The sequence below is a fragment of the Eretmochelys imbricata genome, chromosome 17 (genome assembly GCF_965152235.1).
Source record: "Eretmochelys imbricata isolate rEreImb1 chromosome 17, rEreImb1.hap1, whole genome shotgun sequence".
NCBI lineage: Eukaryota > Metazoa > Chordata > Testudines > Cheloniidae > Eretmochelys > Eretmochelys imbricata.
Window position 1 is genome coordinate 17,884,330 of NC_135588.1, and position 23,870 is coordinate 17,908,199.

A 23,870-nucleotide genomic window follows, 5' to 3' on the forward strand; every position below is an offset into this window, starting at 1 on the left:
AAGCCATTTCAGTGAAAACAATGAGCAGAGTTGAGGCTGAGAAGAGGAAGTGACTCAGTGCAGAAAAGATGTTGAATGATTATTTCCTTGCTTTCTTCCAGTTTGGGATATGCAGCCTAGCAACCTCACCTCAAAAGTTAATTATTTTTGTGCCAGGCTACTAGGTGCTACAAAGAATTTAATGTTCTATTTATTCCAGTTCACATAAAAGAGCTGCCCTCCTTAAAGCACTGCTACCAGGTTTAAGCACCAGTAGAACATCAGCAACATAAGGTGGGTGAGGTAATATCTTTTCGTGGAAACAAGCTCTCACCAACACACAGACGTTGGTTCAATAAAACGAAAATTACCTCACCCCACCTTTATCTTGGGACCCACACCACCACCACTGCATTGTAGAAGGTTAGCTAATTTAAGGGGATAGAAACTGTTGCTTTTCCTGTGACTCCTGCTGCCAAACACAGGCCCAAGGTTTCAAGTGTGTACACACAATATAGTGTATATGCCCACTTAAGAACGGTGGATGCGCAATGTTAATATTCAGGAAGTATATTCCTACTAACCTTTTCCTTAGTAAAGGCTGAAACACTGATCAACTGACAACGTCCATTCCTCTCAAAGGTTAGAGCTAGTTCAGTTATCGCAGGGGCCAGTCCAAATGTTCAGAATTTGCAACACTTAGTAGTACAGTGGCAGATGAGCCATCATCATCTGATCTCCTGCATGGAATTCTTTTTTTTTTTTTTTTAAAGTCATGTTATAATACTGTTTTGTATGACAAGAAACCCAAACCTAGCACCCGTGTAGAACATCACAGTCTCGTTGCATAGTGTTACCTTAGTGTGTAGTTAAGGGTCAGAGTAGGATTTGAGTTATTTGCCTCTGTTTTAAGCAATATCTGGACACCATATTTGAGATGCACTGCACTTGAACAAAACCTGCAGCATCACGCAGTTCAGGCTGCTTTTGTGCTATGCGATACAGACTGATGCGTGTTGCATGTACTATTAACCCACCCTACATGTGGCATGTGAGAGACTTTGAATTTTTCCTTAATTCAGAATCATCTTTTTCAACTACAATTTACACTGGGTAAAAGCTAGTTCACACAGAGTGACGTTCACCCCAGCAGAGATGATGTGCAAATGCCCTATATGTTGCTTAAATGGTACACAGAGTTTTGTTAACAATCTTAACACAAATATAGGACTAGCAACACCTCCGTTCTAAAATTGAGAAAGGATCAGTTATGGTTCCATTTTTTAAATGAAACCTGTGAAGAAGAGGTTTTAAATAGTGCATTTCTTTAACCCCAGAATTTTACTTTGCAGTCCCTTCTTTACTGATCCGCTCCTGAGACGCACAGCTCACTCATATCCATCACATTTCAACAGCATTCAGATTGTTCAACAAAAACTAAAAGTTTAAAAAAAAGCACTGAGTTAGGAAAGAAGATCAATATCCAGTGTCCTGCTAATAAATTCATATTTTAATATAAAATATTCATACAGCACACTACACCTCAGGCTGTCTGCTAGCTGAATACTGTTACTGACTATTCAAAACAGAAAAACTTCAATCACTTTGCTCTTCAATGTGTTTTGAGGGACAACAGGATTTCCAGCAGCTACTTTGATCACAGTATTTGGGGGGAATATTCCAGATCTCTATATATTAGGTTAAGAAGTTGGCCAAAAGGAAAAAAAAATATTTTTCAGAATGTAAAGGACTGTTTCCACTTACCATGGAAAACACCACTGCACCCATTAGTGTTCCCATTAGAAAATGCTCTTCTACACTGCAAGGCTCCCTGGTTCTCTCTTCCTGCCCTGTGCAAAACCTTCTCCCCTCTAGAAACAAACTCAGTCATTGCGCCCCTCTGTCATCATCTGCTCTTTCAGTTAGAGTTAAATAATTAATGTTGCTATAAAGAGGAGTTAAAAGCCCCGAAGGCAGCCTTGGAGCCCTGCCCATCAGGGTGTCATGTTTCAGGAAGCTGATTAATGTCTGTCAGTTTTGTGTCATTCAGGATTGCACGGATTCTCTCCAAGGAATCTGCCTGCCGGATCCGTTCCAACTGCACCTACAAAAAGCAATGAATACAATGAGCTCGTAAAATGCGTTCAATACTTCTCAAACCGGAAGATTCGGTATTAGTGTGGACGCTATCTGTTCCGACATGCTATGTCAGCATATCCACACTGCCCACTTCTGCACATGAAACAGTGGGACTGTACTCTCCACTGAGAAACAGTGGGCCTGCTCTGTGGTCTGTCAAGGGTCTAATTCAGTCAACAGTAACGGACTTGGTTGCTATCTCTGGAAAGCCCATGCCAGTTAGTTTGTAAGCCTCTAGTCAGTGATGGCATTAGTTGATGCCAACCCCTACAGAGAATCTGAAATGGTTTCCTCTCCCATTTCTGCCATGGTTTTAGAGTTCTTCCCTTAGGATATTCACTATTACCCAGTAGTGCTTTTTTATGCCATGCATGCCTGAAGAGAGGGTTCAAGTATGTTCATTCAAGATCAAGTGAAAAAGGGGCAAAAGCATGTACAGTTACTTTACCATTCAACTGTTTCCTTATGTGTGGAACTTTATTTCTTCACTGAGCCGATTCACATACCTCCATCCCCCATTAAATGTTAACCATGCAAGTGCAATACTTTGAATGACTGGTAAAGATGCCCAGGACATCAAAACATGGCAAAGGAGCTCTCGTCTACATTGAACTTACAGAATTACTCCAAACATCAGCATGTTCTATATTTGATACACATCTTGATGCAATTCACAAAACGATTGACAATTCCAGTGTTTAAACAAGGTAAATATTTCTGGGGAAAAACTGAGTAGTGGCAGTAGGGATCTAATCTTGTTTAAATCCTGTCAATCCACAGGAAAATAAAATACAGATTGCCCATTTAGGTGTAGGAAATCAAAGACGAGAACTCTGCTAAGAGCTAGACATGTGGAAAAGCCAAGTTTCTGACCTAGCTACTGTTGCTTGGGGAGGAGAAGTTCCTAAAGCAATGGAAAAACCCCTTCTGCTGTTGTACTTTGAGTCTATGCTACGAGGTTATGCCAGTTTAGCTCTGGAAAAAGAGGTAAACGGTGAATGACAAAATTTGCAGATGATACAAAACTACTCAAGATAGTTAAGTCCCAGGCAGACTGCAAAGAGCTACAAAAGGATCTCTCAAAACTGGGTGACTGGGCAACAAAATGGCAGATGAAATTCAATGTTGATAAATGCAAAGTAATGCACCCTGGAAAACATAATCCCAACTGTACATATAAAATGATGGGGTCTAAATTAGCTGTTACCACTCAAGAAAGAGATCTTGGAGTCATTATGGATAGTTCTCTGAAATCATCCACTTAATGTGCAGTCAAAAAAGTGAACAGAATGTTGGGAATCATTAAGAAAGGGATAGATAATAAGACAGAAAATATCCCATTGCCTCTATATAAATCCATGGTATGCCCACATCTTGAATACTGCACGCAGATGTGGTCACCATATCTCAAAAAAGATATATTGGAATCAGAAAAGGTTCACAAAAGGGCAACAAAAATTATTAGGGGTATGGAATGGCTTCCATATGAGGAGAGATAAATAAGACTGGGACTTTTCAGCTTGGAAAAAAGACAACTCAGAGGGGATATGACAGAGGTCTATAAAATCATGACCGGGGTAGAGAAAGTAAATAAGTGTTATTTACTCCTTGTAACACAAGAACTAGGGGTCACCCAAATGACATTAATAGGCAGCAGGTTTAAAACAAACAAAAAAGTATTTTTTCACACAATGCACAGTCAACCTGTGGAACTCCTTGCCAGAGGATGTTGTGAAGGCAAGATTATAACAGGATTCAAAAAAGAACTAGATAAATTCATGCAAGATAGCCATTGATGAACCTATTAGCCAGGATGGGCAGGGATGGTGTCCCTAGTCTCTGTTTGCCAAAAGCTGGGAATGGGTCACTTGATGATTACCTGTTCTGTTCAATTCCCTCTGGGGCACCTGGCATTGGCCACTGTCGGAAGACAGTGTTAGGAAGGAGTTAAAATTTAGCTAGCAAAAAAGACAGAAACTGCTAAAAAGCAGCGACGTCATTTTTGATAGCTTAGCTTATATGGTTAATGCCCAACCAGTAACTCAGCTTTTAGAACAATGCTAACTCTCCCTTCACAGCCCACTAGATATTTGTAAATTAATAAAAGAATGTATATAACTGGCCACTATGGCACCATATTTTTGAAGCTGCTTGTCAGTCTTCCCGGTACCGTGAATAAACCCCCTTCAGTATTGTCTGTGCCTGCCTAATTCTTTAAAACAAAACAAAACTTTTTGCATAACAGGATACTGGGCTAGATGGACCTTTGGTCTGACCCAGTATGGCCATTCTTATGTAGAGCGACAATAGGGAAATTAATTTATGGCAGCAGCTGTAAGCCTTCTAATTGAGTGTAAAGCAAGCAGATAACTAACCCCTATTATTTATTAATTAAATCAATAAACATGTTCATTCATTGAATAAGGTTTCTTCTTGTCTTTAGACTAGGCCTTGTGATTCCAAGCTAGTGTAACTAATGAGCTATTAAATAATTAATTTGTTTTACTTATGTAAATATGTAAAGACATCTATTAGATCCCTGCCTTGACAATCTGTAGTAAGTATTTAATATGTTTTCTGCGTATCAAATTACTCCCTGGAATTTGGATCCAGGGCTACCTGGCATCAAGAGGACTTAGCATCAGGATGATGGTTCTTAGCATCAGGAACTCCTAACAACTAGTGGCTAGTTGATTTAGATATACAATAATCAACCACTGACATGGCCTGTTTTCTCCAGAGCTTGTATCGAACTCATCAGTCCACAGAAAAAAGAAGTGCATCCAGACCCCGCAGCGGCAAGGAGAGGAAAGGAAATAACTCTTGCCAACTATCAAGGAGAAACTAAAATCCTCATACATTATACAGCAGGGCTTGTATTACACACAGTGGAGCCAGCACATAAAACACTGACTAGTTATTCTACCAATCGTTCAGTATGTCAGAGTGGGCACGCTTATTCCTACAGAAGAGGCGAATAGCTGTGGGACTGGAGTGACATAACAAGGACAGTCCAGCCACAGGAAACACAGGCAGAAGCCTGTGACAAACATAACCATACAAACAAAGCTGGAATCAGGAAGACAGTGGCAAATGACATAGTAACAGCGACTACTTTTTACTGTAGCTCTTTGGAGCTACATGAATATTTTGAAACAAGAACTGTGTAAATTTTCACTATGGAAATTGAGCCGATGCATTTTCAAAGCAGTGCAAGGATTTGTAAAAGGACGACAGCAAGTAAAAAGCAGTTTTACAGAGAATGTTAGCTTAGTTGTCTCATATTTGTACTGCCTAGTCCTACAGAAACAAGTAGGAGAAAGTGTTAACAACCCACTCTGCCCATCCATGGGGACCACCTCCAGCAAGCAACATGCTGAGTTCTTTTATTGGGCGCTCAAAGATTCTTGATTTTGTTTACTAGCTAAACTAGGAAACGTGACTTAAAAATAAAACTTTATAAATTGTAAGTGACTCTTTACGGAACAGTTGGTACATGAAGTTAAAGGATACAGGACTGAACCTTAGTAAACCCCTGATGAGAGATCTGGCTGGATGGATAAGAAACTGCAATGCAAACTGAACCATGCTCCATTGCATGAAAGATTACCCAAAAATCCGTAAGTATTAAAATCTCTTTCTTCTGCTAACTTGTGATTTCCTGAGCTCAACTATAGCTTCTTCCTTTTAGGATCAAACACATGATTCAGTGATAGGGATAACAATCTATCATGTGCTATAGCTTAAAAAGCAGCAAATAAACAGCCCAGGAGTGGTTATGCAAATTCCTGACATTGCACTTGAATATTTACATCATGATGAATCACTATGACTAAATTATACACTGAGGGAAAATCATGAGGTGGTCTCTGCAATGTTAGGGAAACATGGAGCTACTATTTATGTAGTTCTGTACAACTCCATTTAATGCAATAACTCCCTACTGGCTGCTGGGAAGTGGCGGAATCTCCTTCCTTAGAGGTTTTTAAGGTCAGGCTTGACAAAGCCCTGGCTGGGATGATTTAGTTGGGGATTGGTCCTGCTTTGAGCAGGGGGTTGGACTAAATGACCTCCAGAGGTCCCTTCCAACCCTGATATTCTATGATTCTATGACTTCTGGAGGTCATCTAGTCCAACCCCCTGCTCAAAGCAGGACCAATCCCCAACTAAATCATCCCAGCCAGGGCTTTGTCAAGCCTGACCTTAAAAACTTCTAAGGAAGGAGATTCTACCACCTCCCTAGGTAACGCATTCCAGTGTTTCACCACCCTCCTAGTGAAAAAGTTTTTCCTAATAGCCAACCTAATCCTCCCCCACTGCAACTTGAGACCATTACTCCTTGTCCTGTCCTCTTCTACCACTGAGAATAGTCTAGAACCATCCTCTCTGGAACCACCTCTCAGGTAGTTGAAAGCAGCTATCAAATCCCCCCTCATTCTTCTCTTCTGCAGACTAAACAATCCCAGTTCCCTCAGCCTCTCCTCATAAGTCGTGTTCCAGACCCCTAATCATTTTTGTTGCCCTTCACTGGACTCTCTCCAATTTCTCCACATCCTTCTTGTAATGTGGGGCCCAAATCTGGACACAGTACTCCAGATGAGGCCTCACCAATGTCGAATAGAGGGCGACGATCACGTCCCTCGATCTGCTCGCTATGCCCTTACTTATACATCCCAAAATGCCATTGGCCTTCTTGGCAACAAGGGCACACCGCTGACTCATATCCAGCTTCTCGTCCACTGTCACCCCTAGGTCCTTTTCCGCAGAACTGCTGCCTAGCCATTCGGTCCCTAGTCTGTAGCTGTGCATTGGGTTCTTCCGTCCTAAGTGCAGGACCCTGCACTTACCCTTATTGAACCTCATCAGGTTTCTTTTGGCCCAATCCTCCAATTTGTCTAGGTCCCTCTGTATCCTATCCCTGCCCTCCAGCGTATCTACCACTCCTCCCAGTTTAGTATCAGCCGCAAATTTGCTGAGAGTGCAATCCACACCATCCTCCAGATCATTTATGAAGATATTGAACAAAACCGGCCCCAGGACCGACCCCTGGGGCACTCCACTTGACACCGGCTGCCAACTAGACATGGAGCCATTGATCACTACCCGTTGAGCCCAACAATCTAGCCAACTTTCTACCCACCTTATAGTGCATTCATCCAGCCCATACTTCTTTAACTTGCTGACAAGAATACTGTGGGAGACCGTGTCAAAAGCTTTGCTAAAGTCAAGAAACAATACATCCACTGCTTTCCCTTCATCCACAGAACCAGTAATCTCATCACAGAAGGCGATTAGATTAGTCAGGCATGACCTTCCCTTGGTGAATCCATGCTAACTGTTCCTGATCACTTTCCTCTCATGTAAGTGCTTCAGGATTGATTCTTTGAGGACCTGCTCCATGATTTTTCCAGGGACTGAGGTGAGGCTGACTGGCCTGTAGTTCCCAGGATCCTCCTTCTTCCCTTTTTTAAAGATTGGCACTACATCTTGGCAGTCAGATCCAGGCTAACTAAGAGCTCAGCTAGTGTCTAAAACAAGCTGGATTCCTGGCTTAGACTAATAATTCTTTACTGCTCACAATACTATCAGTTGGTTTATAGTCCCAGTTTTTATGTCGCTCCGCACCTCAATTACAAGGGTGACAGAATACATATGGGCATGAACAAATGCAACACTTGGGACAGATGGATTACACATCTCTTACCTGAAGGGTCTGAGAAAGCTTTACAAAGTCTCTCTGTACTTGCTCACTGACATCTAATTCAGTCTGCAGTCGCTGAGCTTTGTTCTTTTCTTCAAACATCAACTGTTCAAGGTTAGTCTGGAAAGAGACAAGTTATTGATGTGCTTAAACTATATACAAAAGGGGCATGGATGGACCTTCTGATTAAGTATGGGTCTGAGAATCAGGTGATCTGGGTATATTCCACAGTCTTTCTGCCTGAAGTTGGACCAGCCATTTACCCTCTCCATGCCTCAGGTTTCCCTATCTGAAAAAAAGGTTTAATACCCAGTTTCCAAGAGTATGAGGACGGTGACAATTAATTCATTAATGTACGAAAAAACCCTTCCATACCACCTTATTTCCACATGTCTCCAAGTAAAATTTCAAGTTTCTGATGGTGAAATCAGACAGTAGATGGAGGGTCATGATTCTCTCACAACTAGATTACTATATTTTCTGTTGGGGTTTTGATCAAGGTGGTATAGAAATCAGACCACAATTAATTCATTCCTCTGCCAGTGTAGTACTGTTCCTTACAGTAAACACTGAAATGTCAAATATTCAGAGTCTCAGGGGACCCAGACTGGTTAATCCAGTTTTAAAATGACTGGGAATAGAGCTTTCAACAACTTCCCTAGGGAGACTTGCACACTCAGGACATCTCCTGAGATCCACTCTTTCCCTTTCTGTTTCATCCTTTACTGTTAGCAATACCCATTTTGACCAGAAGTGTGAGCTTTCAGAACACTATGCTTGACAAAACACAAGTGTCTGTACAAATTCAAAACTTACTTTCATACAGAGCCACCAACATAACAGTTACCTTTGCAGTGGTCTCCTTCTTTAGCTGTTCTTCAAGAGTGTTTTTCATTTCCTGAAGACTCTCCAGCTGCTGCTGTTTTTCCTGCAAGGTGCACTCCAACTGTGAAATCAGAGAAAATCAATTACCTGAAAGCCTCTAAAATTTTCTTTTTCCACAGGTGTCTGGCATTCAAAACCTTACATAGAAAGGTCAGTGTAACTGCCTTTGTAGAGAAACTCCCAGGTAAACATGCCATCACCCCTTTCTTTTCTGAAACTGGAAGGAAATGCCTGTAGCAAACAACATTTAACTTATTAAGATTAGTATAGAAAGTACATACGATTTTAAGCATTAGGAGAGCCTCTGTTAAGGTTACAAAACACTTACACTGTTGCCCATATTATAATTCTGTCCTTCAGAGTGCCAAACATCTACTTATTTGTTTCTTTTAAATGATAGTGCTGCTCCTCAAAATCCAGAAGCATACAAGTTCTCAACTTGCAACAATCTGGCAAAGTACACTGTGGCCAGAAAACTCTCCTACACAGAATAAGCACTCCTTCCTTTTTATGGAAGGAAGTAAATTCTCTACTATTTCACAGCTACAGGGACATGAAGGCCTCAATGTGGTTCAATAATTCCCAACTATCCTGCTTGTACCTCCCTAGACATGAGTGACTTGTCAGATAATATCCTCATTCAGAGTCATTTTACAAAATACATATTTTGATTAGTAACAACTAAGCAGAGCCAGCAAGGAAAGTCAGCTTATTTTCTCTCACATGAGAGGGACTGATACTGACACAGAGACTCTAGAACAGTGAGAATGAATCACCTTGTTGGGATTCTCCTTCCTGCCCATTTTATCAGGTTAAATTTTCCACATTTAAGTCTGCAAAATTCTTAAATGATCTTCAAACTGAACTCTTACCTGTTCCTTTTCCACTTTTATTCTTTCCAATTCAGCTTTTAGGTTAGAAATGGAAGCTGCAAAACAGAGGAAAAACAAAATTTTCACTTCATTAAGGCACTAGCTTCTCCAGATTTTACACCTCACTTTCATCAACCCATTAAAAAAAAATCGAAATGTTATATCATGGTAAATGTATCTGAAGCTCTTTTTACTATATTGAATGGTTTACCCCCAGCCAGCGTTCTCTGCAAGGCTAATGTGTAATCCAACTGATCCCGGCAAGGATGAGTTCTGAAGATTTCTCTTCATTCATTCTGGGAGTTACCATTTTCCCCCTTATAACTCTCAATAGCTTATGACCATGGCAATCTTCCTCTGGTAGGTAAATGATCTCCTTTAAGGCGGCTGCCAACATAGCCCTATCGTATGAACAGAGAGAGGCAGGGACAATCGCCTTCTCCTCAACCCGACCTATTTTATCTATGTTCTCGTGCCACACCCATCACTATTGTGTCTGGAACACACAGAAACGTTTGGGGAGTGACATCCCCTCCCTGGTTAAATTTTGGTCTCCCAGAGAATGCAGTGCTGTTATTAAGGTACCATTAATATCATGAAATTAATTTATTGTGAAACTGCAAAAATGTGTGCTTTTTCAGAAGATTTAGAGCTTTGTTTTGTAACGCTGGTCTGCTATGCTGTGTCTTGTACACACTTTAAATGTCCAGCCTTGAAATAAGTAAACATGTTAATAATGCAGAGTTCTGGATAGAACTGTAAGTGTGAGTTACACTGAATGTGACAATGGGTCAAGAGAGGGACTTAAATATGTACCTGATGTAACCCAGTCAGTGCAGGTTACATGCATCTCTAATATGCATCAAGCACAGTTCATTATTTTTATCATGTTAGCACCAGGAGAAGGATTTCTGAGATTAAGAGCAAATGCTAAATTTTAGTTGTTAGAAGAAAGGAATCTTGACACACACCCCCTCCCCCCAGGAGCTATGGATTAAGGAGAAAAACTGAATTGCAACATTTAAAAAAAAAAAAGTCATGCCCACTTGAACACTTAGAAAAAGGCAACCTGCCCTGAAAATAGGGCCAAGTGTCTCCTCTTTCTCCCAGCTTCTGCCAACCCGGGGAGCCCAAGTTACTTCTTGCTCTCCTGGAGTAGCACATACCACTTCCCATCTGGTTACTCAGCTGCCTTTTGTCTTAGTTGAATTTTAGTATGGTACAGAACTGTCTTTTGATTCCCTTACTTTTTAAACATTTGAGGAGAAAGAAACCATTTCATTTTTATGTGCTACACGTTAGGGAAGCGTTAAACCCCCTCTCCTTGTTTGTAAATAAAACTAACAGCATGGAAGGCAAGGCTGGCAAAACAGATTTAATTTCACTCCAAACAAAAATACTGTGTTGCACCCTTTTCCCTGTACCTACATTTTGACTTGCATCAAAAAAGCTCCAGCAATGAGACCTGAATGAACACACTTTGGATGGTATATCAATATAAACAATTACCTCTCTTTTTCTGTGTTTTGGTTTATTTCTATCAGTTACCTGTTCTGTAATCACATTTTTAATATGCACTTATTAACTTAAACATAACTTTTATTCTTTTCATCATCTTCTCATTTTTACTCATCTAGCTGCAAGATTCTGCTTCCCCTCTAGCAGAGGGCTGATAACCCTCAGAAAACAGAGCAAGTAAAAGAGGCGGTTTCAGCAATAATGAGCTAGAACCAGCATCTCCCACTAAAAACCACCATGCTAGTAGTATTCCCTATCAAATAAAAACCTCACTATGGTACTTGTATGAGGGGAATTGAAAAACACTATTTCTTTTGTTTATCATTTTTACACTGCAAATATCTGTAATAAAAATAATATAAAGTGAGCACTGTACGCTTTGTATTCTTCGTTGTAACTGAAATTGATATATTTGAAAATGTAGACAAACATTCAAAATATTTAATAAATTTCAATTGGTATTCTATTAACAGTGCAATTAAAATGGCGATGAATCGCGATTAATTTTTTAAATCGTGATTAATTTTTTTTTAGTTAATCGCGTGAGTTAACTGTGATTAATTGACTGCCCTACTATTTTGTGCATTTTCCAAAAGCATGCCAAACGGGACACTGGACTGAATTCTTCTGATGATAATGTGGATAAATTTGACTTAAGTTACCCCAAAACAAGTCCTCAAGAATCTATTTTCCCACACAGGTATCTCTTTCTAGATTATTTTGCCCCTTCTCACCTATTTCTTCTTTGCAATTTTCTATCTCCAGCTGTAGAGTTTCTTCTAAATTTTCCTTTAGACACTGTTCAGCCTGAATCTGTTCTTTTAAGAATAAAATTTCTGCCTTCAGTTTTTCTTCAAGGTGATCTGCTGCAGTCCGTACACTAAGAATGTCTTCACGATATTTTAATACCAGCTCACGGAGTTCCTGAATTGAAGATTAGCAAGAAATTTCAGTTACAACATTTTCACATACATAGAAAGCAACGTACACTGATACCAGTCACAGATAGAAAGTCAAATTACCAGTGGTTTTTTTTGCTCTGTCTCAGCATCTCAGGCCCCATCCCCAAAAAGATTTTAAAGAAGTACAACAAAATTTGCGTGGTCGAGGTAAATTAAGAAATCTCTCTCTTCACACACATTAATTCTCTTCATGCCCCAATCCACTATTTACCTGCTATGCTTGAGTGTAAGGGAGTGGACATGTAGGGGTGTTGAGATTTATTATAGCTCAGTATGAAAGATTATGCCAGTTCTTAACCTTCACTGCTCCTACACAAAGCCACCTCTCACACTTCAGATGAACCATAACTAATCTGTGCACCCCTCTGCCACCCCCACACAATGCCTTGCAGAGTCAAGACCTTAAATTTAGAATCCGGTTGTTTCTCAGTTTTACCAGACCAGTACGTAACTTCTTCCACTTAATTCTACTGTTACATTTTGTTCATTTAAATATTTTAATCAATCATTTCAAAATATTTTACCTCCATTGATTCTGGCAGACTGAAATCTTCAGCTTGCTGTAAAGACACATGCAAGCTATGCTTTCCCTGAAGGCTTTCATTATCTTTTTGCAGTCTCACCAACTCTTCTGAGACCTGCTCCCTCGACTGCATCAGGACAGCCTCCAATGTAAGGAGAAAATGCAAAATTAGAGTCTTAAAATCATGCTCGGGTCTATTCACAGCCAATTTGTCACAGTGCTTCCAAAACTAGTGGAACTCAGGGAAATTAAACTCTCTGTGAAGGAGGATGGCAGTACGGATCAACTCCCCCTGGTTAGCCTTCGTTATTCCAGTACTAGTAAAAAGTAAAACCAAAACACCGACAAAGATTTAACACTTACCAATTACCTACATAAAAGATACATTTAATTTAATTTAACAGCTTAATAGCAGTCAGTCATAAGTAAAAGAGCAGGCCATACATACAGCCCTATTATGTATCTTGCAGTTTTCTTGTAGCCAGTGGACAAGGTGGTGTGTGGGACACATGTGTTGTGTTTTTTTTTTCTGTCTACCTAATTAATTATATTAATAAAGAGACCAAGTTCCATCTTTGAATATTTACAGGTGGGCTTTCATAGCACCTCCTATTCAAAAGTCTGAGGTGGATCCTGAAGTTCTGCTGGTTAACCATTTGGTGTTGCTATGCTGCCACACGATTGAAATTGTTATTTCATTTGCTTTGTTCTTCTAATATATAACTTCCTATTTTTTAAAAATCAAGTTGCAAAGCCCAAGCACTCCAAAAGGCAGGAAATGTCAGAATTTCGGTTGCCTGTGCAACCTCAGTGCATACACACAAGTGGGCCAAATTATGATATCATCTAGTTACAGGATAATATATAATTTTTTCTTAATGGATCTATCTCATTCATTGCTCTGGAGATAAATCAGGGTTGTTAGCAAAGGAGACTCATCTGGAAGACCTCTGCTTCATTTGCTGAGGAAGCTGGGTAGGATTGAGGCAGGGGACTGCATGAAGAGAAAGGATGGTCTCGTGGTTAAGGCTGTTGAATGATGCCCTGTGGAATTGGGTTCTATCCCTGCCTCTGTCACAGACTTCCTATGTGATGCCACGCACATCTCTTATGCCAAAGTTTTCACAGGTGGACACAAATGTGCTCTTCAGTTTCTTGGTGCCTGACTTGAGACCTTTGAGTCTGATTTGCACAAGTGCTGAGCATTCACAGCTGTAACTGTGATGTCACGGCAGCTTGCTTGAACATATAAAGTGTCATATAATGCTATGCTCTGAAGGAAAAAAAACTGGCCTTAGGCATCTCAAATTGGGCACCAAAAGTTAGTGGAATTTTTGGATCTTAATTTCTGTGTGTCAATTTCCCATCTGTAAAATTGGGCTAATACCCCTTCATCAGGAGCATTGTGAAAATAAATTCCTTAATGTCTGTGAAGCACTTGGATCCTATATGTGATTTAGTTGGGGACTGGTCCTGCTTTGAGCAGTGGGTTGGACTAGATGACCTCCTGAGGTCCCTTCCAACCCTGATAGTCTATGATTCTATGATTAGTGTCATACAAAAGCCCATGAGGAAATTATTAATTCTACCTTCAGAGCAGGGTGTGAATAGTGTGCAGTAAATAAGGCCTGGTGCCACACACAGAACAACAAAGAGTGCACAAAATATTAAACAGCTGCTTAAAATGAGCACCATCCATTCTGTGCATTGAAGGAGGCTGGGGTCCTGTGGAAAAAGTAGTATGAGATCATGTAATTAGAGATTATCACAATGTGCATATAAGGGGGCCAATTAAGGTTGCACATGCAACCTGAATTCTGGCATTTCCTAACTTCTGAGTGTTTGACTTTGCAACTTTAAAATTTTTTTTTTTTTGTAAACATGCATATACACACGAAAAAAGGTCTGAGACACACAGATAAGGTGGCTATATTTAAAGACCAAACTTGGTCTCTTTCTGGAAAGAAGCTTCACCATGCTGCTGCAGGGTTGTGGGTCTTTCCTCCTTTCAAGTGCTGAGAGCAACAGGGAGCAAGATCCATTCATCAGCCAAAAGGCAAGTATGAGGAGGCGGCCCCTGGCTCCACCACATCAGAAACCTACATTCCTGGGCTTTCCTGTGCAGCAGAGAATGAGGGACTCCCGAGCCAGAACTTCTCCCAGAAGAGCTTCTACCACAGCAGCTTTTTGCAATGGTGGGGAAGACAAGTGCCAGTGGGTTTGGGGGATGGTCTGTGCAAGTATGGAAGAGACCTTGATGAGAGAAGTGTGCAGACCGTGACATTACAAACTGCTTTAGGTTTAGCATTACAGGGGTTCATAAATATCTACATGTTAAATGCATGGTTGTCTTCTCCCACCTGACATGGTTAGACAGCAAGATAAACAAACCCATTAATTTTCATTTACATGTTTAAAAATAGTGTATCAGCAAGACTGAGCACACAATATTCTTGAAAAGGTATTTAAAAGTGAAATTTCTTTACCATTTGCTCCTGAACACTTCTCTTTGCTTGGGAAAATGCCTGTTGTAATTCACTGAGTAAGGTCTCAGACTCCTGAGATCTAATAATAAGTGAAGATATCTTCCAAAAAACAAAGATATAGTTAAGTGTCTGAAACAGATTAAGCAGGTTTTGAGAGTATATTGAATACCCATCCATTCCCCCTTTTCACCCCTCACATGTCCTTCACATATTACAGCTTTATATTCACTCAGACCAGGTTTTGTTTCATTGGCTCAAGGATCAAAAGCTCATCATTTGAAAGAGATACTCTAATTCATACAGACTGAATTAAGATGTGTTTTTCTACAAATAGTACATTAATTCTACTGAAAACTAACAAGGAAATAGTAGTTAATTCTGATCATTCCCAAATGTAGACACTTCAGAGCCAATTAAGGCAGAAAAAAAATAGATCTATTTTTCCAGGTTAGAAAGATAATGCTTTCTTTAAAAAAAAAAAAAAAAAGAAGGTTTTCAGTGGACATACAGTACTTTTTGAAATATAAAACAAGAGATTCAGAATTCTGACTATAAAATAAAATTAAATCTTATTCCATGGCTTGTAAGGAAAAAAAAAGTGCTCATTATTTAGATTTGATATTCCCTTAAATATAGAAAGAGTGAACTGTACTGAAAGCTAGAGTACTATTATCTACATTTAATTCCATGCCTAGAAGACTTTGTCCACTGGTTGTCATTTAATTAGTAGGATAAAACACACAAAAAATCGGATTAGTTCCAGGGAAGTAGCACCCAAAATTATGCACACACTGTTTCTCCATTATTGCCCTGAGTTTACAGTACTCTACATTACAGGCACAGAAAAAAGTTTAAAAAGCCTGAAAATACCAGGCTTATGGCAGGGCTGTGAAAATAGAGCAAAAATAATAAATGGGGAGTTTCAGTCTGTAAACTTCCCAATTCAGGTTCTCATCTTAAGAATCAGAAAAGACTGCTGTGTATTATGATCAACTATAGTCATTCCCTGCCCAAACAAATAAGCATTAAATGGATGTTTCCTCAATTGCATTAGCTACCTGTCAAGTGCCGATAAGGTTAAATGGTATGATGGGCTAGATTCACAAAAGGACTTACACTCCTAAAACCCAGACTCAGGCCCCACTGGGATTCACAAAACTCATGCTCAGCTGCTGCCGAGCCTGGTAGGTGCTTAACCTCACTCAGGAATTTTTACTGCAAAAATGCAAGTGCTAAGCACCTATGTTTCTGCCTCTGAGCTGTCTGGACACCAAAGCCCAGTGCGATGCACAAACTAGGGGACGATAGGTGTTCATCTGCCCAACTCACCTATGGGGCCCGATACAGTAAGCATGCTCAGAGCTTGCCTACAGGATCAAGCCCCACAGATAAGCTTACATAAAATTTCCAAGAGGGGGAAAGCTTCATTGCTTTCAGCCCAGTGGTTAGGGTACTCACGTGAGTACTCCTCTGTGCAAAAATGGCACAGGCACCTAATGCTAAAAGAGGATTTGCAGCTGAGAATCCCAAACAGCGGGAGGCACCCCTCTTCTACCTCGAACTTAGGTGCTTATCTCCAAGAGAGAGGTGGGGCTTAGCAGACATCCGTTGGCTTGGCATTTCCCATTGGTTAGCTTAAGTGAGGAGCTATCTAGCATGCTGGCTTTTGTGAATCCCATTCTGAGGTGTCCATCTCCCCCCATTCATTATGAAGGGAGCTCAGGCACAAAACTCAGGCTTTGTGAATACCACTGATTCTCTAGGCACGTATAAGTTAGATGTGGCAATGCTCAGTGTCACCATGACTAAGTTTCTCTGTGAATCTAGCTGGAAGCGTATATCCACAAAAGAGATTTAGAAAAGGCTAGGTGCACAGAACCTTACATGCTTATATTTTGGATCTGCTACGACTCTCTACTCTTAAGAGACTTAAATGCTGCGCATTGGGTCGAGGATCATGTCTAAAATAAATTTTTGCAAGTGACCAATGCTAGGTTGGCTGTTCTCTTAGGAAATGCTCCAGAGAGTCTAGAAAGTACCACTTATTAAAAGGTACAAAGGGAATTATAGGTTGTCATAAATATAAAGGGAAGGGTAAACACCTTTAAATCCCTCCTGGCCAGAGAAAAAACCCTTTCACTTGTAAAGGGTTAAGAAGCTAAGATAACCTCACTGGCACCTCACCAAAATGACCAGTGAGGAGACAAGATACTTTCCAAGCTGGGGGAGGGGCGAGAGAAACAAAGGTTCTCTCTGTCTGTGTGATGTTTTTGCCGAGACCAGAGCAGGAATGCAGGTCAGAACTCCTGTAAAGAGTTAGTAAGCAATCTAGTTAGATATGCGTTAGATTCTGTTTTGTTTAAATGGCTGATAAAATAAGTTGTGCTGAATGGAATGTATATTCCTGTTTTTATGTCTTTTTGTAACTTAAGGTTTTGCCTAGAGGGATTCTCTATGTTTTGAATCTGATTAACCTGTAAGGTATTTACCATCCTGATTTTACAGAGGTGATTCTTTTACTTTTTCTTTAAGTAAAATTCTCTTTTAAGAACCTGATTGCTTTTTCATTGTTCTTAAGATCCAAGGGTTTGGGTCTGTGTGCATCTATGCAAATTGGTGAGGATTTTTATCAAGCCTTCCCCAGGAAAGGGGGTGTAGTGCTTGGGGGGTTATTTTGGGGAGGGGGAGGGGAGACATTTCCAAGTGGGCACTTCCCCTGTTCTTTGTGTAACACTTTGGTGGTGGCAGCGTTTAAGAATAAGCTTAGGGGAATCTTTCATGCAGGTCCCCACATCTGTACCCTAGAGTTCAGAGTGGGGAAGGAACCTTGACATAGGTATATGCACAGCTTACGTCAAAGAAGCAGCCACATCCCTAGTGGAATGGCTCTCAAGCCCCCTCTTGAATAGAATATTTGACAGGCTTGTAACAAATGCATCTTATTGATGCATTAAAAAGTCTTTGCTGAAAGAACAAAGAAATCAAATTTTGGACCATAAAATATAGATTAACAAAACAAGTTCATTTTGCAAGTTGACTTGAAGTGACAGCTGACTTTTTGGCATCCGGTTTGTGAAATTTAACCTGAATGTTGAATTAACATGGCTTTAGAAGGACTAACAACATGCTTCAAGAACAAGGGGATGATGGAAAGAAGTCAGCAATAACTAAATGGACCCACAGAAGCAACATTAAATCTAAAATGGGCAACAGAGGAGATACAGATATATGCCAGATGCTTCTATACGATCATCCTGACAAGGTCAGTACTCTGTAGTACAAGCAATCCTGGAAATTTTCATTTCAGTAGCTCCTAGAGTAGGGAGTGTGTGCAGATCCTAACAATCAAGAAGACTATCTGAAAAGTAAGAACTGGAATACAAACACATTCCTTTTGAAGAATCCACTTCTTTGCTACAGTGAAGCTTTTTTTTTTTTTTTTTTTTTTACCTGAGTGGCAGAGTCTTCAGTGCTTTGCTTCATGTAATCTTCCAGCTCCTGTTTATCTTTCATTGTTTTTTCCAGCTGGTCATTAGCCTGCCTCAGCATCACCTGCAGCTTTTTCACCTACATGGGCAGACCAAAAGATTGGAAGCAACCTTTCTTTAAAGGGCAAATCTGTTTCCCCAACACAGAGAGTGTAAAAACATTCTGAATTTACAACTGAGAGTCACAAGAGTTTCTTTGCTGTTTTTCTGCATGCCTTATTGATTAGATCCATAATGAAATATATAAAACTATATTCAAGTGGATCTCTACTACTCAGGATAAGAAAAGGATACCCTTTAATGATTCTGAAGACTGAGTCATTCAGACCCAGAATGAAGTCAGAGGGAAGTGTTGAAGTCTTAAAAATTCTTCAGTGCACAGGCAGGGGGTGACTCATTATAGATGCTTTAGAATTATTTTATGCTGTTGGCACAAAAATTACATATCATCTACTTTTGCCTTTGCTGCAGCAATTCTCAGGGTATCAGTTAATACAATAGAATTTATAAAGTGAAAAGCACTTAAAGAATTATTCAGATCAGTCCAAAAAATCATTACAAGGATATTTCATTCAGGATGACTGCATAATGCATTTTTACTTTTTGGTAAAACACGAGGTCTTTCATTGCATGAGAGAGCATTACCATGTAATGTGGCGTACTACTTGGCAAATATCTAAGTAGTATGCATATGCAAGCACGCATGATTTCATACAGAAATTGCAGCAAATTGGATTACAGCACTAAATTGGAATGAGTTTCCCAGAATTTGAAGTAGGTTAACTTAAATCCCTGAAAAAAAGTTAATATGATAAAATGGCAGATAGTTAATGGCTACATTCTTGGCCATTTCTACAGCTGCGATATCTCTGTACGGCCCAAGAAAAAACCCTGACCTGATCTCTTGTCTCAGCCTCCTGAATCTGGATTCCCTGTAATTGCTTCTCATAATTCGAACACATATCACAACGTCTACCCAGCTTGTTTCCTGCATTCTGCACCTGGAGGACACAAAGTTATTACTTGCCATAAAGACTTTAGAAGGAATGTCGGAGTGATATATAGACTCACTCATGTTGTGCAATCATAGAATGTTGCTGCAGATAAGAGCTATGGGTATGGATAATTTCTGGAAGAGACAATAACAGAAGTCATGGAGCAGCAGGATTAAAATTATTTTATGCCTAAAGAGCAATATAAACAGAAGGGACCCGAAGACAAATGATCTAAATGGTTAGAAATGGAAAGACTTCAACATGGAGATCGCACAGAGTGGCACTGTTAAGCTTGGAGAGGAGACTAATAAGGGGGAATGTGAAAGAGATATACTTGATAATAAATGGTAGAGAATGAAATAGGAACACATGATTTACTCTTACATAACATCGAGGTAGTCAATAAAAACGAGACAACTAAAAAAAAACAAACCAAAAAAACCCCCACTTGCATAGTTAACCTGTGAAACACACTTCCACCAGGTAGCACTGAGGCCAAAAGCTTAGCAGGATTAAAAAAATTAAACTTTTACATGGATAAGAATAATATCCATTTTTTTTTATTTTACAAAAATTGCAAGAGGTATAAACACTTATCCTTCTGGGCATACGCATGTGGTCAGGAAGAAACTTCCCCTATGAACAGATTCCATAATTCCAAGTTTTTCATAAAAACATAATACAGGCCAGATTCCCAGCTGGTATAAATTAGCATAGCACCATTGATGGAGCGACACCAATTTACACCAGGTGAGGATCTGGCCTCATGATTTTTAGGGTGCGTTCATAGCAAGACAACCTCCTGACCCTGAAGAAGTTCAGGGGAGCTTTGCCATTGACTTCAGTGGGGCCAAGATTCCACATATGGACATTGTAACTCTCAGCAATACACGATCAACCAAGGCTCCCTCATGTTTTTAATAGGCTTGGCTCTATATATGTTCAGCAAGGTGAAGTATGGAGAATGTCCTATTGTCTGAATGGCTTAAAAAAAATGGTAAAATAAGTATTTTTTCCAAAAGAATAAAACACTTTTGGCGTTTTTCTTATACATTTGTCATTTCCTTCCCCCCTCATAACTTTCCCCGCTTTTTGCTATGACAACCAACCAGCTTTAATTAGCGGTTTTTTGTCACCTTCCTCTGATGCACCTGTTACTGCCCAATGTCTGATAGGATACTGAACTAGATGGACCTATGTTGACATTTTTACATTTTAATGGTTTGATTAGGGATTCAGACTAGTGTTTTACTAAAGCAATAGCTACAAGTCAGTGCTGTGAATTGGAATCTCATATGTATTTCTCACTCCCCTCACGGCCCACACAGAGCTGCATTCATAGCTGCCTGTGTAGACTGTATTCCTGCCTCCAGAATTAAGTGGAAACAGTATCTCTCTCAGAATTCCAAGAAAGGGTTGGAGTAAAATGTCATCCAAATGCCAAGGGAGCAAGAATATGTTCAGAAGGCTATAGAGGACTGGATTCACCCATGAAATCATTATAATGTAGGGTCTCCCTCCTCACCTCAAAACAGATTAGGTGCTAAAGGAAAAAATAATTGCTTTATTGTCTGTGTAGAGCGGTTCTCTTACGTATGTTATTAATAGCCCTTCTGATTTCTAGTGTCCCAGTAATTCTCACAGGGCGATACTAGGATCACCAGTGTAACAATCACTACTGCATCTGCCCTGTTTCTTTCTTCCTGTCCTCCTTTTAGCATTCATCTTTTCATTTCTGGCAATCCTTCCACCTGTGTTTGCTTCCGTCTTGCCTTTTCTTCTCCCCTTTTTGTACTTGCATTTTTACCTTTCTTTCTTCCAGTTTATTCTCTTAGTGCTTCTTCTTAGCCCCCTCTTCCTTTACATTTTAGTCTATGTGGAGATGGTGGGCATAGCTGCTGAACACAACTGCACTCCTCGACAGGAGAAGAAGCCTGGGCTTTTAATTTGGCACCATATACAGTTATTAAAGGAACAGACAGATAGAACTCCCCAAAGTGGTATTTGCCTTGGTCAGCTCACAGTGAAATTAACTAGAACGGTAATGTGTCAATTTCAATCTGCTGCATGGAGTTCAGGGAAATCTGTTCCTTACAGGAGCAAGTCCCTAAAAAACGTCTCCAGTTGATTATATTGTAGCCTAACTGGCTACAACCATTTTGGTCACTCACCTCTAAACTTTGTTTCCTGCATAACCCTTGGTGGATAAGTGGATCAGTGTTAGGCCCACCACAGTTTCCTATCAGGCTTCTTCATCCTGTCCTGCACCACATTTGGCTCCCACATCTCACAGTTGCTTTGTATTTTCTTTTCTCCTTTTCATTTCTCATCTTTTCTCTGTATCTTTTCCCTTACTTTTTCAGGGTCAAAACCATCTTTGAAGCAACAGTCAGATTCCTAAATCAGAACCCCTCTGAAGCTAGTCAATTTCCTTCTCCAGTTCCTTTCCCATGTAAAGACTTTGGTAGCTGCTGGATTAAATACTACCACTCCAGAGCGATTCAGAAGCACTGAACACAGAAGCTATACTGGGGAGGGAAGAGAAAAGACAAAACAGGCTACTTACCTCCTTCTGAAGTAGATTCCATTCTGTCTCACTAACTAAGCGGTAACCACTAGGAGACACATAAGCACTTTCTACAACCTGTGTAACGCTGGAGAGAAGAGAAGCAGTCTCTTCTTGCTCTGGTGTCATTGCTTTGATTGCTTTTTCCTGATCTTTGGTTAACATGAATCCACTTGGCATTTGCAGAGACCCAAGAGAGGCAGTATCAAAGTTCTCAGATACTGAATCTGCTCCAACTAGTGGTCCAAAATCAGATTCATCCAGATTCCCAGCAGATTTTGCTTTGTGGTTGTATCCTAAAGTTTTGGACTGTAAAGATCCTGATGTCCCCAGGCTGTCTGTAGACTGTGCTCTCCGAAGTCCATCTTTAAACAGATCATTGTCTGATTTATTGAAAGATTCACCAGAAGATAATAGCAAGTCTGTGTCTAATGAATGGACTGATCCATGGGTGCTATTTAAATGTACCTGCAATTGAAAAAAGAGAAGGTAAGCCAAATTCCTGTCTTTGCACTGGAAGTTATAGCAAAACAAATTGAATACTGGGTGTCAAACATCTGACACGATAGCTACTGATTTAAATTAGCTTTGGGGAGAACATTTGTGACATCTGAAATTAAGAGTGAAAAATAAAGATTCAGAATCAAAATGGTATATGTGGCAACAGAGTTTCCCCAGCATTGTTTTGCTAACAGAGCTCCACTTCCCTAGGAAGTGCACCTCTCTGCCAGCTCACTTAGCAATGAAAAACAAGCTACACAACATAGTACCATATTTGTTATTTACAAAATTCTGTATATTAGTGAAAGCAAAATTCCACTGTGTAAATAATGCCAGCTAGCACAAACATCTATTTCTAGAGCAAAACTGGGCTTGATATCAACATCACTAACATTAAAACAATTACTGTGAAATGATTATTAACTAAAGTCAACTGTATAATAACAGGTGTATGTTTTTTTTCCTTTGCTTGTAAAAAATGGTCTTATACAAAATATCCCTTTGTCCTCCTTGCTCAATATTTTTGTGAGATTTTAATTAAGAACGTGCTTCTCCTCTTAAACTACTGCAACATATATAAATATATGCATGCAGAAAATAAACTGGAAACCTGAATAAGGGTGGAATTAAATGTGTGCATGCACTGAGGAGTCTAACATCTCTACAAACCACGTTAGCTTTATTCTCTGATCTACCCCTTAGAGTTGGGAGTCTGTGAATGTATTTTCTTAATCACAAAACCCAGAAGAATTACAATTTGATGATTTCTGCTTTTAATTTAGAGATGTAAAACAAATAGCACAGAAAATCAGAGTCTTACTATTTTTTTTCATCATTCAGTGTAAATTCTTCTAGATGTTCTTGGCATCTGTTCCAGAAACAGCTCTTTCTAGGATTGCCAGGTGGGCTGTCTAAATGGAGGAACTTGTTCCTTCTAACAGTCTGTAAAAGTCTGACTTTTGGTAGCATTCAGGGCTCAGTATAAAGTGTACCTATCTAAATCAGGTTTTTATTTAGTAACCCTTAAGGCAAAAGTACATGTGTGTGGATACAGAGCAGTAATTTTTCAGAATTGTCCATGGAGTGACTCTCATTCTTTCCTATTTTGAAAAACTGAACATAAGGCAATGTGTAAATTAAAAGAACTAACCACTGTCATTTAATTCAAAATTCTGATTTTAAAAAAATCTGTATCTGAAAAGAATTTGCAATATGTAAGCTTTAGCTTGAATGCAAATTTGAAATGAAGTTATTG

General features: G+C 39.7%; 1 protein-coding gene across 4 annotated transcripts in view; it reads right to left on the minus strand.

Moving 5' to 3' along the window:
- Positions 1-1,468: 1,468 nt before the first annotated feature.
- Positions 1,469-23,870, minus strand: part of RABEP1 (rabaptin, RAB GTPase binding effector protein 1) — a 79,532-nt gene continuing 57,130 nt past the window's right edge. For 3 of the 4 annotated variants that reach the window (XM_077836504.1, XM_077836507.1, XM_077836505.1), the window contains 10 exons: positions 22,115-22,582; positions 19,450-19,554; positions 18,516-18,632; positions 15,066-15,164; positions 12,581-12,721; positions 11,829-12,018; positions 9,577-9,632; positions 8,667-8,765; positions 7,823-7,939; positions 1,469-2,083 (listed from right to left, as the gene is read on the minus strand). In XM_077836504.1, coding sequence (XP_077692630.1) covers positions 1,982-2,083; positions 7,823-7,939; positions 8,667-8,765; positions 9,577-9,632; positions 11,829-12,018; positions 12,581-12,721; positions 15,066-15,164; positions 18,516-18,632; positions 19,450-19,554; positions 22,115-22,582 — 1,494 coding nt within the window. In that variant the 3' untranslated portion in view covers positions 1,469-1,981. The remainder of the gene's footprint in view (positions 2,084-7,822; positions 7,940-8,666; positions 8,766-9,576; positions 9,633-11,828; positions 12,019-12,580; positions 12,722-15,065; positions 15,165-18,515; positions 18,633-19,449; positions 19,555-22,114; positions 22,583-23,870) is intronic. The other variant, XM_077836506.1, reaches the window with a different exon arrangement.